Raw genomic sequence first — 19,443 nt, 5'->3', positions numbered from 1 at the left:
CAGATGTGAGTAGAATTACTGCTTGTTATGCAAAACTGAGTCTTGCTGCACAGGAGCAACTCCAATGCACTGGGTCAGTTATTTCATCTTTATGATCAAAAGGCACCCCCTGCTCACATACAGAGCATCCTGTCTCAGACTACTTTCTGTGTTACCTTTCATCAGGCAAAGATACAGTGTCTCCAGCGATTGAGATTCTGCTTTGCCAACCAGAAGACCATTGTCTCCTGAAAAATACAGCATAAAGATCAATAAGCAACATGTTTCTGTATGCCTCCAGTATGCACTGTGCTCCCCTGACTTTTTTTCAGGATGTTTATTCTGCGATGACCTCTATTCTCACTAATCTTAGATGAATCTGTCCCTGTTCAGTATCACCATGTTTATATTGCATCCAAACTTCTAACTGCAATTGGATCAATATTACAAGGAGTTTCAAAAGCAAATGAGTTTTCTTCAGATAGCTGGATTTCAAACCATTAGGGTTCTGTAAGTGAAAGCCAGTGCATTAATTCTTCTCTTAAATCAAAAGGCAATGATGAGTCTGAGTAACAGAAGCATACTGCTGTTCATAACATAGCACTTTGCAGAACACCATAGAAATAAAATCATATAGGACAGGATATGTAAAGTTGACAAGAAAATATCAAATTCAATTTATCTTCCAGGCATGACAATGATAACAAACTCAAAGTAGTTTTGGGTGTTTTTTTTTAAAGAATAGTGAAAAAAATTTTATATATCTTGGTGAAATAATGAATGTAAAGACCAAATGATAAGAAACATGAACAGAAAATTGCTTAGAGAAACAAATAAAAAATAGGGAAATAGCAGAATTTTCACTCCTAGGCTGGCCAGACCTTGATGCTGAATAGCCTTTATTCTGGACAATCTGCTTTCCCATGATCTCCAAGGAATCTACAGCCCCTGAGAACTGAAAGGTTTGCAATAACTTCTTATCCAATGTTGCACACAAGTACTACTTTAGATGCTGAGCATTTTTACCAGCTGTGACTACATATAAGTTTAAAATGTTTTCCAAGCCATTATATAGATTGACCTCTCAAACCAACCAAGGCAAAACATAGATGATGTATGCTGTGATTTTCTACAATTACTTCTCAGCATCTCTGAGGACAAGCAATTTTTCTGTGTTCATAGAGACTGCACAAATAAGAGCTACCCGACTGAACTAGGAAATTTATTCAAACTCTTAGTCTTCTTTGCAGCTCTAATGTCTTCCCTTTCCTTCTTATGCTTGATCCTATTTTAATGTTTTTAAACTTTTCCCCCCAACTTTTCCAAGACAATTGTTTTGTCCTGTTGCTCTCACTCTGCCCCTTATTTTAATTTTATTTCTGAATTTTCCTGATTTATTGGCAAATTCCCTGGAAAGAAGCTTGTGTTCTGGCCTCAGTGACATGTAACTCCAGCTCACTTTAGTTTCTTTAAATACTCTTTTTGGTAACTTCATTTTAAATTGCAGGAATAAGGCCTATTTGATTGTATTTTAAATATCTTCCTTTACATGTTGCTTTCTGTGTGTTGCTTGGTTTTGTTGTTTTTGTTTTTTTTTTTTTTCCCCAAAGCTGAACTGAACCTCTCTATACTGGATTTAAAAACAGTATGACCATGCCTTTAGCATAGCAATTCTCTGAGTAGTGTTTGGTTATAGGATAGCTTTCCTATCTGTCCTGAAACCTTTTAATAAATGGGCCAGGGGAAAATTTCCTTTCTTCTGGTATAACATGGCAGCAGAAAGGTACTTTTTGTTACTGTTCCTGCTGCCAAGCTGTCATGCAGATTTAACTGTTCTTCCTCTGGAGAAGGGAACATTTCACTACTGGGAGAGTTGTTTTTACTAGATCAAAATACAAGTGCAATGGACATAACTTAGAATCTTGTTGTAAGTTATTCCTCAGGTCTGATATACTTGTGTTTGTTTCCTGGGATATGATAAAAAGGCTATTCTGTAAGTGAATTCACTATTCTGCGAGTAGTGCTGAAAAATAGTCACAGGTTTTTTGGGAGCTGGAGTCAAAAATGAGGATGCCCTGACAAAATCTGAGGACACGGTAAAGGAGAACACGTTTTCTTTTTCCAGTGGAACAATTATCCTATTCATTTGCTTATTTACAACAGAAATAAAAAGGCATTGCTCTGTTTTTCATTATGCAGCTTTTATCCTGAGTGTATTTCTGATATGATTATCATAGCATCATTAGGCACCATTAATAGTTTCAGCATCAGAATCACAGACAAGAATCCCTATCGTGTTAGGTATTCTACAGTCAGGTTGGGCAGGCAGTCCCATGCCCCATGTCCTCTTACAGAAAGCTTTGTTTGCTTGGGCTTCAGCTCTACATCTACATATTGCAATGCAATGTTATTCCTTCATGCAAAAAAGTATGTGATTGTACATAACAGCTGAAACTGCCTGTACCTAAATGAGTGAAAGAGGAGCTCAAAGGAACCGGTAGTAAGTATATGTGACCCATGAAGAAGATGGAGAGATTTTATTCTATTATGGCTGTCTTCTGGGCAAATGATTAAACATTCACCACAGTTTTTCAAGTTAGAGAAAATTTGCTAACTTAACAAACAGATGGTTCATAAGCTATATAAAGGAACAAGATAATCTACCACATTTTATAATGTGTGTAAGCATTAGATCATGATCATTTTGGTACATGCTTGTATGAATTAAACTTTGTATGCAGATAGTGCATAAGTAATGATTGCATTCTGAGTTTGCTGGTGTTGAAAATCAGAGATGAGAGAAAAATCCATCTCATCATTTAATTTATTCTGCTCGTAGTGCAGAACAGCTTTTTAGAAACCCCAAAGCCTCTGTCCTAAACGTTTAAAATTACTTTGGCAACAAAATCCATATTTTGACCACAATTTCCCAAGTGACTGATTCAGCCCTGCAAAATTTCTCTGCAATTTCACCATTTTCTCTTAGATGACCCTAATTTCTTTTACCAGAATGATATTTATACACACATATCAGGCCCTCTTAAGCATTGCATACACTGGGAAGGCAACCAATGATGAGTCAGTAGTGGAAACTATTTAATATTGGAAAAACAGATTGCAGAAGCATTTCAGAAAGAAGACTGAGATTGATGACAGTTCCTGAAACAATAGCAAGGCAACTTTAACCAGTCTACACTAACATTTAAGAAACTGATTCAAAAAACCAGTCCCTTAAAATTAATTTCTTTAATTGTCAGGTCACCACAGATAACACTACAGTTGCCTTTTACCAGACTATACTGCAGTGCAGATTGACTCCTTGTGGAAATCAGCCTCTTTGCTCCATCACAGATTTTGCTGTCTCTTGGAATGTCTTCCACTACAAAGTACTTGATGGAGGGCAGATTTTGAACATCTAGACAATAACAGTAATATCTAGCTTCAGGCAATGTACAAGATGGAGACAATGTTTGAAGCAAACACACAGGAATTTTCTTGTCTTACACACCTGAAAGAGAATCTATTCAAAATACAAAGAGAGAACATTTCTCTTGTTGCTACTCAAGGTAGCAGCCAGCAAACCTAATGGCAAAATCTGCCTGACAACCAATATTCTGCTTTGCTCTTGGGCTGCTGCTGTTTGTAGTCACTAGAGAGCAGTGGTTGTGCACCAGAGAGTGGGATTTTGCTCTGCGCTTTAATATACTGGTTAGCATTAGGCGTCCAGATCTCACTGAAAATAAGAACTGCTTTTGAAACTTGTGGCTGATTTAATACAATTCTTTTCCTTTCTGTCTGCAGACCAGCCAATTCAATATGCCCATTCCACTTTTGAAGATGGAGTTGCAAAACTGACAGTCCAAGATGCCCTACCAGAAGATGATGGTATTTATACCTGTCTGGCTGAAAACACCACAGGACAGGCATCTTGCAGTGCTCAGGTCACAGTCAAAGGTGAATATCTCTGCCTGCTGTAATTACTGCAAAAATATCATCTACAATCCTTTTTATAAAAAAAAAAAACCTTGGATCCTTAAAAGAGGTGATTGTAGGTGGATTCTATGTTGTTTCTGAGCTGCTGTCAGCTGGGTACCTTCTCTGCCCCTTGGAAGTGTGTGCAACTTAAGTGTTTAAGGTTTGTGAAATAAAAAGTAGCATGCATGTTTCTGAAAAGGGTATTAGTGCTCTGACCTTATCAAGAAGGGCTTGCTGTGGTACATAGCAGTGAGCCTAAGCTATGGAAAGTGTAGAAAAGGACTGCCACTGCTGAAAGAATAAGTGCAGTAACACCAATATCACCCATCAGGCAAAGAGTGCTACAGTAAGGAGGCAGAGCACAGACTAGTGCCAGTTATGCAGTTATGGTAACAAATGCCAATATTCTTGTTCTGTTACCAGGATTTATCAGAGATAATTCTGAAGAGGTATATGTCTGATAATTTGGAGCAGTATATTGCTAAATGAGCAGAACTTTGGTTGTGAAAGAACCAGAACATTGTAGTAAGCAATAGAGGTGGTCTGCTGTCTCTGCAACCTGAGAACACCCTCTTTGCAAATATCAATGATTTGATACCCTCAGTGCTGATTTGCCATAATTCTGCACTGGGATCTGAATAAACACAGTCTAAAAGACCAGAGATTGCAGTGAAGACATAATATGACAGGATCCTATGGAAGACGACCGGCCTGGATGAGCAAGCAGCTCCTGAAGGATTTAAAGGAAAAAAAGAGGGTTTATCGCCTTTGGAAAGGAGGGGAGGCAACTAATGATATGTTTAAGGATGTTGCTAGATCATGTAGAAGAAAAATTAGAGAGGCAAAAGCACAGTTAGAAATTAAACTGGCCGCTTCCGTGAAGGATAACAAAAAGCATTTTAATAAATATATTAATGCTAAAAAGAGGGGCAAGAGGAGCCTCCACTCTTTATTGGACATGGAGGGTAACATTGTAACTAAGGATGAGGAGAAGGCTGAGATTCTAAATACCTTCTTTGCCTCCGTTTTCAACAGTAAGGCAGGAGGACTTCAGGATAACTGGCCTCCTGAGCTGGTTGATGGGGTCAAGGAGCAGTGTTGTACTCCTGAAATCCATGTGGAATTAGTTTGAGACTTGTTGAGTCACTTGGATATTCACAAGTCCATGAGACCTGATGGGATTCATCCTAGGGTGCTGAAAGAGCTGGCAGATGAGCTGGCCAAGCCTCTCTCCATCATTTTCCACCAGTCCTGGCTCACTGGAGAGGTCCCAGAAGACTGGAAACTGGCCAATGTGACACCCATCCACAAGAAGGGACGGACAGAAGAACCTGGGAACTACAGGCCTGTCAGCCTGACCTCAGTGCCAGGGAAAATCATGGAGCAGATTGTCTTGGGGGCAATCACTGCATACCTGAAGGATGGCCAAGGAATCAGGCCCAGCCAACATGGATTTAGGAAGGGCAGGTCCTGCCTCACCAACCTGATCTGCTTCTATGATCAGGTGACCAGCCTGGTGGACGTAGGAAAGGCTGTGGATGTAGTCTACCTGGACTTCAGCAAGGCCTTTGACACTGTCCCCCACAGCAAACTCCTGGCCAAGCTGTCAGCCTGTGGCTTGGACATCAGCACTCTGCGCTGGGTTAGGAACTGGCTGGAGAGTGGTGGTGAATGGTGCCACTGCCAGCTGGCAGCCTGTCACTAGTGGTGTCCCCCAGGGATCAGTGCTGGGCCCCATCCTGTTCAATATCTTTATTGATGATCTGGATGAGGGGATTGAGTCCATCATCAGTAAATTTGCAGATGACACCAAGCTGGGAGCAGCTGTTGATCTGTTAGAAGGTAGAAGGGCTCTGCAGAGGGACCTTGACAGGCTGGACAGATGGGCAGAGTCCAACAGGATGGCATTCAACAAGTCCAAGTGCCAGGTGCTGCACTTTGGCCACAACAACCCCATGCAGAGCTACAGGCTGGGGTCAGAGTGGCTGGAGAGCAGCCAGGTGGAAAGGGACCTGGGGGTACTGGTTGACAGGCGCCTGAACATGAGCCAGCAGTGTGCCCAGGTGGCCAAGAGAGGCAATGGCATCCTGGCCTGCATCAGGCATGGTGTGGCTAGCAGGAGCAGGGAGGTCATTGTACCCCTGTACACAGCACTGGTTAGGCCACACCTTGAGTACTGTGTCCAGTTCTGGGCCCCTCAGTTTAGGAAAGATGTTGAATTGCTGGAGCATGTCCAGAGAAGGGCAACGAGGCTGGGGAGAGGCCTTGAGCACAAGCCCTATGAGGAGAGGCTGAGGGAGCTGGGACTGTTTAGCCTGGAGAAGAGGAGGCTCAGGGGAGACCTCATTGCTGTCTTACAACTACCTGAAGGGAGGTTGTAGCCAGGAGGGGTTTGGTCTCTTCTCCCAGGCAACCAGCACCAGAACAAGAGGACACAGTCTCAAGCTGTGCCGGGGGAGGTTTAGGCTGGAGGTGAGGAGAAAGTTCTTCACAGAGAGAGTGGTTGGCCATTGGAATGTGCTGCCCAGGGAGGTGGTGGAGTCACCATCCCTGGAGGTGTTCAAGAGGGGATTGGACGTGGCACTTGGTGCCATGGTTTAGATAGTCATGAGGTGTAGGGTGACAGGTTGGACTCGATGATCTTTGAGGTCTCTTCCAGCCTTCTTGATTCTATGATTCTTCTATGATTCTATGATTCTATGATGCTGATCCATTGTGCTTTAAACTTTTACTGGACTTGTTTAACATCTACCAGTCTTGTTCAACATCTTTGTCGGTGACATGGACAGTGGCATTGAGTGAACCCTCAGCAGGTTTGCTGACGACACCAAGCTGTGTGGTGCATCAGGCATGCTGGAGGGAAGGGATGCCATGACAGGCTGGAGAGGTGGGCACAAGCCAACCTCATGAGGTTCAACAAGATGAAGTGCAAGGTCCTGCATCTGGGTCAGAGTAATCCCAAGCACCAACATAGGCTGGGCAGCGACTGGCTTGAGAGCAGCCCTGAAGAAAAGGACTTGGGTGTGCTGGCGGATTGGAAGTTCAACATGAGCTGCCAGTGTGTACTTGCAGCCCAGAAACCCAACCTTATCCTGGGCTGTATCAAGAGTAGTGTGGCCAGCAGGTGGAGGGAGGTGATTCTTCCCCCCTGCACCACTCTCATGAGACCCCACCTGGAGTACTGTGTCTAGTTCTGGAACTCCTATTACAAGAAAAATATGGACATGCTGGAATGTGTCCAGAGAAGGGCCATGAGGATGATCAGAGGCCTGGAGTGCCCGTCCTGTGGAGACAGGCTGAGAGTTGGGGTTGTTCAGCCTGAAGAGAAGGCTCCAAGCAGACCTTATTGTGGCCTTCCACTATCTTAAAGGGGCCTACAAGAATGTTGGTGAGGGACATTTTAGGGTGTCGGGTAGTGATAGGACTAGGGGGAATGGATCCAAGCTAGAGGAGGGGAGATTTAGATTAAATGTTAGAAAGAAGTTCTTCACTATAAAGATGGTGAGACACTTGAACAGGTTGCCTAGGGAGGTGGTGGAAGATCCTTTATAGCTGTTGTTTATTTTTGTCAAAGGACATTTCATATTGTGGTATCATTGTTATAAATAACATTTTAAAGGCCCTTTTCCCCATAAATGACTGCTGCTCCATGTCCTCTTAAACACACGGCAGGGATTTTTTCCAGTTCTTTCTGTATGCTTTGCACTGGGCCCTGGATCACTAGCTAGGCTTGTTGTTCCACAGCATTCCTTCTACATCACCAGTCTCAGATTCAGTTATAGTTTTCTTTCTTTATTATTAAGGAGGATAAATTCTGCCTAGTACTGAGCAACCTCAGTCCTTCCTTGGTTTTGTATGGAAAATACTGAAGGTACGTAGTTGTTTGTAGGAAGCTTTTGCTACTGTGTTGAAATCATCCCACACTTCATATGGGTGGGGGATAAGGGATGAAATGGTCTCACAAAATTCAAACTAATCAGTCTGCTTATTTAAGACAAGAAAATAGCATCTTCAAATCACTTAACTAAGTGATCTGAAGGCTGAGTAAATTGGGATAGATCCATTAGGCAGTCTGTGGAGAAACTAAGTTAATCAAGGTGAAGCTAATTCTGGACTTGTAAAAGACTAAGTAGACTAAATTGAATCCTGACAGCTGTCTTCCCTATGACAGTAGTTTCTTACAGCTGAAGGTAGAGAAGAACTACAGAAAATCAGCGTAATTTTCTCTATGCAGGAAAATTGGAATTTGGGAGGCTTTGGGACTGACGTAAAATTTTTTTCACAAGTTTTTAACAACATATGCGTGCTTGAGTTGTATCTCTTATTGTATGTGCAAGCTAAGCAATGGTGTTGGTGTTCCAAATTATTATTAACATTTTCATTCTATTTGTGATATGAAAATAAGTATACAAGCCATTTTTTAATTACACCAGGCATCCCATTTGAAAAAACAAACAAAACCCAACCAAACAAAACAAAAGAAACAAACCAAAAAACCCAAAGCAGCTCCTTAACAGGGATATTCAGGGTACATTGAGGTCACCTGAAGTATACAGTGATTATATACTAACAGTGACTGTAGATACTGGAGTTGAATATTAATCAGTTTTTTATCAGGGTAGATGAATATTTTCATCCTTTTTTTTTATGAATAGGAAACTGAAGCGAGGAGAAATTAGCTGACTTTGGCTATATATTTTTATATATCTCCACTATATAATGAGTCAGCGTTAGTGCTTTGCTGTAATTATGGCAATCAGAGTATACAGGCAAGGCAGCTGGTGCTAATAACTGGTAGAGCAGAAAGATCAGGCCAGCTCTCAGGCATGGTAACTGTTCTTCAGGTCTGTACCATACCAGAAAGAAGCCTTCTGATACGTGGTTGTCTTTGTCGGTTAAGTAAGCACTGACAAGGAATTATAGGTCAAATTCACCTGCAGAAATGATGTGTCAGAGGGATATTTAATCACCTGACATTCAGATCAGTACCTGGGGGTACTACACAAGATTACAGGCTGGAAGGAGAGCGGAAATAGGGATGGGACATATGATAGGCTCAAGCTACTCTTGTGCCAAACCAAATTAATACTGTGCGTAGGAAGCTTTTGTTCTTCTGCAAATAGATTCTGCATGTAAAAGAGGCAGTTGTTTGCTTTTTGCATCTTTCTCTAGGTATGGTATTGGGCTGGAGTGTTTCTTATGAGGGCTGACTCCTAGGAGGATGTCCTTCTCTCTGCAGCAGGTGACAAATGAACTATCTGACCCACCGCAGGCTCCTTGAGAGTCTTCCAAACTCTTCCCACCAGGCAGTAGCATCACTTACTGATTTCAAGAGAGAGGAAATGAAGCATGGGTAGTAATAGCAGCAACACAAGCTTGTAGCCAGGGTACTTTTGTGATCTCTAGTGTTCTGCAGCCACCCATTTTGCTGAGACTTTTTTAATGCATGCTGCTTTTTTGAATAGAGTCCTAACACTGCCTTCCTTGGTGAGCAAACACTATTCAGCAAATACTGCTGCTCCTGCTCATTGGCTCTTGACCTCATTTCTCCTTCCCTGCCAGCAGTGTGCTTTCCTGACTTCATGTTTGTTCCCCTTTCTCCCCCACCATTTTCTGTTCACACTTTGTTTCAGTGTTGTCTCCCCAGCATAAATGTCTATGTTGGGAAGCCTGTAGCCCTTACAATCCGATTACTGTAGTAATTCATTGATCACTGGACAAGCAGATTAGAGGCACCTGAAAGCCTGTCCGAGTCTCTGCTGTAACCAGTTTATCAGAGCAGTGAAGGGAGATGCTTTCTGGAAAACCAGTTCATTTTGTTCCTGTCACTCTTCCATCTGGTGTGAGTGGGACCATAAAATGTAACCAGGTAGAAGAAAGGCTTTCAGGTAGGAGTCTTTTCCAGACATGAGAGATGCTGTCTTCTTTCTATCTCAGAATGACCTTTCTTAGACATTAATCTTTTAAAGAAGGTTATCACTGCAATAAGCAGACTCTTTGAAGACTTAATTGAGAGGATTCATCTTTGTTTCTCTGGGATATATATTCTGCCTAAGGTAAACAAAGTATGATGTCTTACTTGCCTACAGTGATGAAATATTTGTGACAGCTTTTCAAAGCCACTATTTAGTTGAAAGCATTTTGCTGTGTATCAAGCGTAACATAAATATAAAGGACTAGAAGACTTTCCAAAACATACAAGTCTAATCTTGTTAAATGTCCACAAGGCATTCCAGACCAGTAGCCTGGTGGAACCACGTGGCTATGTAAGAACTGGATTCAGAGCACTCTGTGAAAGAGAGCATTTTTGTTACTGTATTGAATCATCAGAGGTAAGCTGTCGTGAGCATCAGAGAAACTCTGCTCCACTGCTTTCAAGAGTGTTTCCAAGTTCTTAGTCCAGCACTCTGTGTGGATCACTAACAGCTGTAACCCTTCTAACACTAAGCTTCTCTTTTTAAAAAATTGCCTTCTTTCAGCAAATGTGGCAAACACAATGCTGGCTAGAGACCAAAAATTAAAGACTAAAGCAAAACATGCGTGGAAGCTTTTAATGATACAGGATTTGTACCATCAATATAAATAAGGTTATCAAAAGTCAGCTTCTTGATATAAAGAACTTCCAGAAAAAGGGGAACCAAATTTGGATGCAAAAGAAGGCTGAGTGTTTGCATGGTGAGCAAAATTTAAATGGCAGGAATTGCATTAATATTTCTTAATAAATTAAAAACATAGATGAGATGCTGCCAAAAAAAAAAAAAAAGAAAAAGAGGCAGAAAAAGCCCCATCCCCAGATCTGACGATGTTCTCAGCTGTGAAGTGATCAAATGCTGTAATCATTACATTATTATATACCAGAATGACAGGAAACAGATGGTTATTACAGCAGTCTTGGAAACAGCCCTGCATTGGTCATGGGGTAAACTGTCCCAGCTTGGATTGCCAAATTCTATAATGCTCTAAGTTTCAGCCAAAAAATAGAAGTCATCAAAATACATATAAAACCTGTTAACTAAATATATGGTTGAGTAATTTTGAAAGTATGGGCATAATGTCACCCCAAAGAATGTTTCCAAGAGCAGCTGATTTGGATTAGCTAACAGGAACTCAGTCAGCCATCAAACTGCCTCATAGGATTAGCTCAGTTTATAAAACTCTCCAGAAATGACTGTTGTGCAGGTAGATTTGAGGCAGGCAATCTGTTGGATAGGAGGAAACCCTAATCAGAGTTAGTAACTGAAAATCAGTCCCAAAGCATGCAAGAGTTGGATGTAGTGTCCCTTTTTGTGGGGGAAAATGGACTTGGTTTCTGACATGTACACACATTTCCACTGTTGAGCTAACCTGGCTTGATGTAGCATATACGAAGTACCTTTTCTGCAGTTCTCCAAGTCAGACTGGTACTTAATGCTGGGGAATTTGCTAGTAGTGGGCCAGCTGAGGTGCATTTGGTAGGTATACACAGTCTCATTGCTTCCATGGAGTTGCTGTCTGTGGCAGTGACAAAAGAGCAATTACTCGATGTAAATAACTTGCACACAGGATTAGTCTTTAATAAAGCAGACAGTTCTGAAGGGAAAAGCAAAAACACCACTTCTGCTGCAAAACCTTCTAGTGAGACTGTCACTGAAAATTTTGGAATTCTGTCAAGTGATCTGCCCTGGACTCAGCAGGCTACTTTGCATCTCTGTCCACTGTGCTCTCATATTTTTCCTGTGGAGAGGAATCTGCAGGATCTCTTTTTCCTGGGATCCAGTGTTAGGATGTATGGGAATGGTTCAAAGCTGCATCAGAGGAAGTTTGAACTAGATGTTGGGAAGCATTTATTTACCACGAGGGTGGTCAAACACTGGAATAGATTTCCTAGAGAAGTGGTTAATGCCCTAAGCCTGTCAGTGTTTAAGAGGCATTTGGACAATGTCCTTAACAACATGCTTTAACTTTTGGTTGTCCCTGAATTGGTCTGACAGCTGGACTAGATGATGTTTGTAGGTCCCTTCCAATGGAAGTAATTGACTCCATTTCATTTTGACTGTTCTCCAAAATCGTGATTCTTACTGGTGTATCAAGCCTTTTAAGAGTGGGATTTCTGGGGTAGCATCTCTTTCAAATGCCTTAGGTTGTCAAACAAACTGAACAGACAAAACAGAGGTTAAAATGCTGATGTCCTGGTGATATCCTACTTAGAGGGCTTTCCATACAAATGTCCCATGCAGAGGACTTGGGAAAGAAGAAACATAAATGAAGCTGCAAGACAGTTCTGGTAAACTAGCCTACAGTAAAATAAATAGATTGCCAGAATGAATAAAGTGGAACTTGGCCTCCTTTGTATATCCCTAACTATCCTGAATAGTATAGGTGAGGAGCATTGCTAGTCTCGGGTTAAGAGTTTTTCTGGGTAATGCAAGGCACAACATGCAGATGATAAGTTGGCCTGGCTCTTCAGTAAAAACATCTCCTGAAGGTATTTATATCTCACCTTCCATTTGCACATCCAGATTATAACTGCAGCAGTAAATGATGGGAGGTAGATGCTAGGTCATTAAACATCTAGTTCTCGTAACATAAGTTCCCAAACTGGCATACCGAACTGAAGCCTTTAATAAAGCAGAAATATCCCTACAAGTCTCAAGAACATAGAGGTCTCGTATTTTTTTATGCCAGTATAAATCAATCTCGGAATTCTGGGAAAATGTGCAGAAAATATTTCAACCGTATCACTTCAGGCCTGAAACAGAAAAATACAGGGAGAGAGAAGGATGAGGTGAGTATCCAAATACCAATTTTCTGCCTTGTAATATCTGTGATTTCTTTTTTAGTTGATAGCATTGTTAATGTGCCATCTGTTTACAGACAGATTTATTTACATTGAAAATACCTTTTCAGGATCCAGATCTGTATGGGAACCTGAGTCTTTGAGAGATTTTAGAGAAATCTACTTTTTCTTTTTCTGAGCTTGCTCACACAGAGAGCCTTTTGAGTTAAGCATTCCCCTCAGCTCAGTTGACTTACTAGCCTCTGAGCCAGAATGATATTTAAACACCATAAATGGTAAATGTTGCTGAGGCAGTCCTTTCACACAGCTCAGGCTAGGCATTACTTGGCAGTTAACCATGATTCTGGAAAACAGATTCCTTGAGTATAATTAAATCTCTTGTAAGACTAAACACTGCAAGTTGTTTTCAGTGTTCTGAACATAAGGCAGCAAACACTATTCTTCGTGTCCTTGACTTGTAACCAATTGTGACCCTGATCTTGTGTAGCTGAATTACTGTGTTGAAGGTGTCCATACACAGTGCTATGGCTGCCTCTGCCTGTGCTGGGGTCCCTTCTGAGCTCAATTATTGTGTGATTCTGTGCAGTGTCAAGCATGGTGAAGTCCTGATATTTCATCAGGAGATGTCAGCATTCTGCAGCTCACATTAAAAAGTCTTCAGTATATCTGGGTAGACTAATGAACAAGAAAATTTACTAGAATGGATGATGTCCATAAAATGTTAACTGGTTTGACTACAGGCCAGGTAAACCCCAGGTCCAGTCTTTGGAATTCTGCTTAAAAGTTTGCATCCTGGCTGGATGTTCTTCATTCCAGTTTCAACAGCAAATCTGGGAATGGAAACATCACAGCGCAGTTATTGATTCTTTTTTTTTTTCTTCACTATGAGTGTATACATTTATTTAATTTTACCTTAAAAAGTAAATAGCTGGTTGCTAAACTGGTACATGTGTGTTGTATAACTGATTTACAGTAGGCTGCAGCATGAATTTTCCACATTTTATTTTACATACACACTTTCAACACTATTGCTTATCAATGTAAAGCTGTTTACAGATGTGTTCAAGCACTAGGTTCTGATCCAGATCTAGGTTTTAAAAAATAGAATTGTTTTTTGTCAGCCAACATTGAGACTCCTCTTGAAATAATTTCCAGTCTGCAGATATATGGAGGACACTTTGTAAGAGTATTCAATTTATGTAAGGACTCTTTAAATCCTGGATTGAGGAAAGTCAAATAATAGGAAAGCATTTTTTATCACCTTAAATTTCCATGAATCCAGGTTATTAGATAAACGGTTGTTTGATAGAGCAGCTGCAGGCAGATTAATTTACTATTGATTACATAAACACAGGAAAATAGAAGAAGAGTTTAATAGAAATAGTTGTATACCAGAAGCAATGTATCACTTCCCACTGCAGTCTGAATATTTTGAGAATCTGTATTCTTCTAAGAAACTGGAAGAGTTTACATTCTCCCCACTGTCTGTGGACTTAATGCACCAAGTGAGTGGCTTTTTTAAACACTGATTTGGATGCTCATTAGACTGTCTTTATAATAAAAAAGGGAACCCTTAGGGGTAAGGCAATGCAGTGGGAAAAGCCTATGTTATTTTTGCTTTGTAGAAAACATATGTGGGTATATAAGGTACCATTAAATGCTTTGCTTACTATTTCTGGTCACCCAGGCTGTTTCCCACTGAGCTGTGCATCTCATTAGTTGCTCTTTCCCAACATTGATGCATATTAAAGCCCAACAAAAGTAAAAAAATCCTTAAAAACTGTATAAGTGGGATCTTTTTTTAGATTTTTAAATCTATCGCCCTGTGTAAAGCCTTATCAAAAGCCTGCTGAAATGACAGAGAGACCAGTACTCAAGAGAGTGCCCCAGATGGGCTTATGTACTATACCAGACCACAGTGTTGTGCAAAAATTGTAAAACTTTTTGATCTTATAAGTTTATAAGAGCCTTTGAAAATTCAGTCCTCTATAAGTACCTTTTGAGAAAATCATAGTATCTTCTGTATTATCTTGCATGATTTGACCTGCACAAAGCTAATAGCTGTGGTTAAAAAATTGTGGCAGCTTTTATAAGCTACTGTAAAATAAACTAGTTGCATGGTCTAAAAACAAGTTATTGAAATGTATTTGTGCTTTATCAAGCCCAACCTGTGTAGTGCTTTCTGGTGTTCCTCAGGAATTGCTTTGACTCATCCATCTGAGTGGAACTCACTGCAGTAGTAGAAGCTGATTGGGGAAAAGAAAGGGAAGGAGAGAAATGCTTCAGGTAGAATGTTTTTATTCACTATAGCAATACTGCTGTGGGTTAACTCTTATACTCCTTTTCATTCTTAGTAGCGAACCTACTCATACTTGAAAGAAGAAGTAATAAGAAGTAAGAGTAGTGAGGGAGATGTTAAATGGCTATAGGTGATTAGAGCACATTAACATACTAGGAAGAGATTGGATCTCTTTTTCACATGCAGTTGGTTAAACTCAAAGATATGTAGATGTAAAACTATGTCATGCCCTCAAGCTAATGTCAGATGAAATTTCTCATAGGTTCCAGATTTCCTTTCTGGTGCCAGATGTGCCATATTGTTATTGTCTGTTATTTTGGCTGCAAAAATCCCCTGTGGTGTTATGAAAGAGGTGGTTTCAGTCAGAAGCATAGTGACTTGCAGTATCTGATCTAGGAGCTGTACCTGTGCGTTCTTCTTTCTCTTCCCCCTGCTTTGGGCTCTAAAGCCCACTGTCACTGAAAAGCATGTGGCTTTTGAACCCCAGCAGAGTTTGTGTGGTGAAAGGGCCTTTGGAAGAATGAAGGAAAGCAAGCCCTAGGGCTGCCTTTCACAGTGTGCGTCTTGCTTATTTGTGTCTTGTTTTTCTTATCTGCTTGCTCTACTTTTTCCTGGTGCAAGGCACAAATTTTGTTCCTGATATATGAGACTACTAGCACCTAGCTGTGGCTAGGGAATGTCAACTTCTACAGTTGTTAAGACTTCATGAAATCTTTTGCCACAATGCCTGGGTTGGTTTGTTGGTTTGTTTGTTTTTTGTGTATATATGGCTTTCCTTGCACTACTTTCCTGGCAAAATAATTAGCCAAGTGTTTTCAGAAGGTAGTAGAATCACACATTATCTTTTCACTATAAATGGGAACAAGGAATAGGAAATGCTTAATCTTGAATGACAGTGTCCCTTCTTTTTCCAAATGATCAAATTGATTGCTGTTTTTTTTTCAAACAAGAGCTATAAAAATGGAAGCTCTTAGATATATTAAAATAAGCTGAGAAAATGTACAGCACTGCTATCTCATGGTAAAGTTGTGAAAGGTTAAAGTTATCATCACAGAGACACTGAATCACTTCATGGTGCTATGTAATAAACAACTAAAAGCATTTACAAGCTCCAGAAGAAATTGAAAATAGTTAACATTCAGGCTTTGTAATTTGGTCTCTACATGACTGTGTAAAGCTAAATAATGTATCTAAAGTAAATGTATCTAAACTAAAGTTGTCAGTATGGCAGTTTAGTTGTTGGGTTTTTTTTTTTTTTTTAAGTCTAGCAGTCCACAAAGTCAAATTTTAAGGAAAACATGTTATATGAAATAAGCCCCTGTGGTTTCTTAACAAATAGCATTTCTGTATTGTGTCTTAAATCATTTCAGTTGTTGCTGCCAAATCAAGAAACATTTGACAATTTTTGTGCTATTCTTCTTAAGTTGATTGCACAGTAAACATGCTACTGATCAACATGTACCACTGAACAACAGTAGCATAGACTAGAGACCCCATTAGAAAATAAAAAAAAAAAAAGGAAGGCAGAATGCTTATGTTTTCAAGAAAGCCTGTTCAAGTTGCCATGGAGTCAGTCTTTTTAGCCTGATACTTACTCTATTGTGGATGTCACACACTCGAAAAGGAATGCTGGTTGATTTAGCCTTGAGAGCTTCTAATTTTTGAGCTCATCCATACAACAGATTTCACATCTGTTGATAAAGAAATGCTTTCACTGCCCCTGTGCTCCAATGAATGTCAACAATAGAAAGGGAGACACTTTTGCTCCTGTTTTATAACAGGTATTGAGAAATCGGGTAATGCTTCAAAGAATAAATCAAAGTATATGTGCATTGGTATGTGACAGGTTTACAAGGACAGGAATGTCTTCAGAAAGATGTCGATTTATAAAGTTGTCTTTGTGTCTGTCCCTGGAATAATCCTCAAGTTTCCAATATTTCAGATTTAATAATCCATCTTAATGTTCCTCTGTGTGATTGTATTTGGTTTCCCCTAATGAAAATAACTCTTTCGTATCTCCAGTAACTTTAGCTGTTGTACCTGTGCCCTTTAAGTTTTTCTCTACTCATAGACCATAAATTTCTGGAGGTTGATACTAACAAGAACTAGTCTTCATACAAGAGATCAGCATAAACATTTGCAGTGCTTAAATTTAGTGTAAATGCTATTTTTAAGAGGCAGGTTCTGGCCCCCCTTCATTTCACTTTGACAGCTTCACTTACAAATAGTGAGCACTGGACAGTAACAATGGCAAGTTGTTCTTCATCCTTTAATCATGCAGGTTACTCTTTTAGGGGTAGATGCCTGAAACTCCCCCCCAGTAAACCTTCTTAATTTCAGTCATATCAGCAGGTATCCTCACCAGCAAATATGCCTTAGGCAACTTCAGAAACTGAGATCAAACGTTTTTGTAATCTTGTTGGGTTTGTGATTCATATATGCAATTATTGTGAATTATTTGCTTGCTTCCTTTTAATGTTTATGCATCCCTGTGAAAGAAAGTGGTTTTTTTCAGGTACATGAAACTTTTCATTTCTGCAGCACGTATTTTGGAGGAGTTACTGTTGCTGAAAAATTCCTTTTGCGAAACAATTTTGCTCTATTTCTTCTGTAGTTGCTCACCCATTTATTTTTAATAAGCTGAGGCAGTTTTGCTGTATTTTGCTTTTTCATTACAGAAATCTATTTTAGACTACATGGAACAGGCATGTTAGTCTAATAAAGCAAAGAGCCAGTTGTGAGGGATGTGGTGTGCTGCTGCTGGTACTTAGTGTTGTTTGTACCAGGGCTCTGCTGGAGGTAGCTTGGTCTGTCCTGGGAGAATTGCTGCTGGAGCACTATTAGGAAATTTGTTTCCTGGTCATGGTTAACTCTCTCACAGGAGCTGTTTCAGCTGGTTTTTTGTTACCTGACCTTCTCTGAAGGCTTGAACTTCTTTGATCATTCCCCAGGTCTATTTCTCTGTTGGTTTAGAACCACATCTCTGCTTTTATTCTCCTTTCTGTGCTCTTCTTTTACTGCATATCTGCCTTCTCAGTTTGCAACATTATGAATTATTTCAACAAAAGGAATAGCATAAGCAACATAATTTAAGTGTTATTTTCTTCCTTCCCCCCTGTGCTTATTTCCTGTCATTCCTTTCTTGTTTCTCCCTTTTCATCCTTTCCTCTTTTGCTTTTCTCCCTTTTTCCCTCTATATGGATTTATGCTTTCCCTCCCAGGTCTCGTTCAGGTTGAGGGACAAAGGGATTTTCTGCAAGACATTAGAGTGGTGAAGGAAAATGTGCTGATATTGTTTAACACAGCAGCTGTTTGAAGCTGATTCCTTGAGTAAACAGTGCAAAACAGAGGAACATGGTGAACCACAGCAGTTCATTACTCTAGATGGGTTTGGCCCAACTTCATGCCTGTTTTCTATACTGCATTAGTCACATACAAGCAGGTGCTATAGGAAGCCTTAAGACTGGCCAATGTGGCTTGATGGCGAACCAGGCATATCAGAGTAGTAAGTGCATAACACCATGCTGAGTGGGTCTCAGTCAGGTCCCATATTTCCATTCTCACATGCATCAATGTCTCACTACTCAGTGCCAAGGAAAGTCCTATGACATAAGCCAGGGAGACAAGATTTTGGCTAGAAAAAGCTTTGCTGGAGAAGAGGAAAAACTTCCTTTCCAGGCAGCTTCCAAATTTACATTGAGCTCAAATAACTCTGGGACAAGCATAACTTTTTTGCCTCCAGGAGGTTAGGTTGACATGCTCAGTGAGGTGATTCCACTTTTTCTGATCACGATCTTTTTATGAATTGTGGAGGGTTTTTTCAACATGACAGTTTGTGTTGCTGTATACTATTTTGAATTACCTTGATATGCCTTTGAAAATTCTGACAGTAGGAATACACAAAGTTAAGCTGTTTTCATGTATAGACAGAAAATAGGTTGGCATTTCAAAGGCAGCATGTAAGATGTCTGAGCACAACCTAAACAAAACAAAAAGTGTATCCAAGTGACCAATAAATATTTATGATTTTCGTATTTGGTCATGATCACTACTTGGCTTCAGAAGTGTCTTTGCTCAGGTTTTTAAATCAGAAGTGTCTTTCTTGGTTTACTGTACCATGCAGGTCACAGTTAAATGATTTTGCTTCACAGGCTCTGAATCCAAGACAGAGGAGATCACTAAGAATACTGAAAATTTCATAGCTGTCACAGATAGGTTTTACTTTTAAGAGTAATCAATTTAACTCCAGCACTCATCATTTGACTGTACAGCATAAAATTATATAATAAGAAAGGCCTTATCCAACAGTGTGATTTGTGATATTATGTATGCTGACATCAGGTTTCAATCTTTCCTATCATCAAACAGTTGGCTGAGTGTAATACAGGAGAGGACTATGTTAAACTCAAATCCA

General features: G+C 40.1%; 1 protein-coding gene across 2 annotated transcripts in view; it reads left to right on the top strand.

Moving 5' to 3' along the window:
* Positions 1 to 19,443, top strand: part of MYLK (myosin light chain kinase) — a 143,752-nt gene that overhangs the window by 41,694 nt on the left and 82,615 nt on the right. For both annotated transcript variants that reach the window (XM_054381442.1, XM_054381443.1), the window contains exon 10: positions 3,781 to 3,933. In XM_054381442.1, the coding sequence (XP_054237417.1) occupies positions 3,781 to 3,933 (153 nt within the window). The remainder of the gene's footprint in view (positions 1 to 3,780; positions 3,934 to 19,443) is intronic.

This window comes from Indicator indicator, chromosome 5 (genome assembly GCF_027791375.1).
Source record: "Indicator indicator isolate 239-I01 chromosome 5, UM_Iind_1.1, whole genome shotgun sequence".
In the NCBI taxonomy this organism is placed as follows: Eukaryota; Metazoa; Chordata; class Aves; order Piciformes; family Indicatoridae; genus Indicator; species Indicator indicator.
Note: the sequence above shows the minus strand (reverse complement) of the source record. Positions and strands in the feature narration are given on the sequence as shown.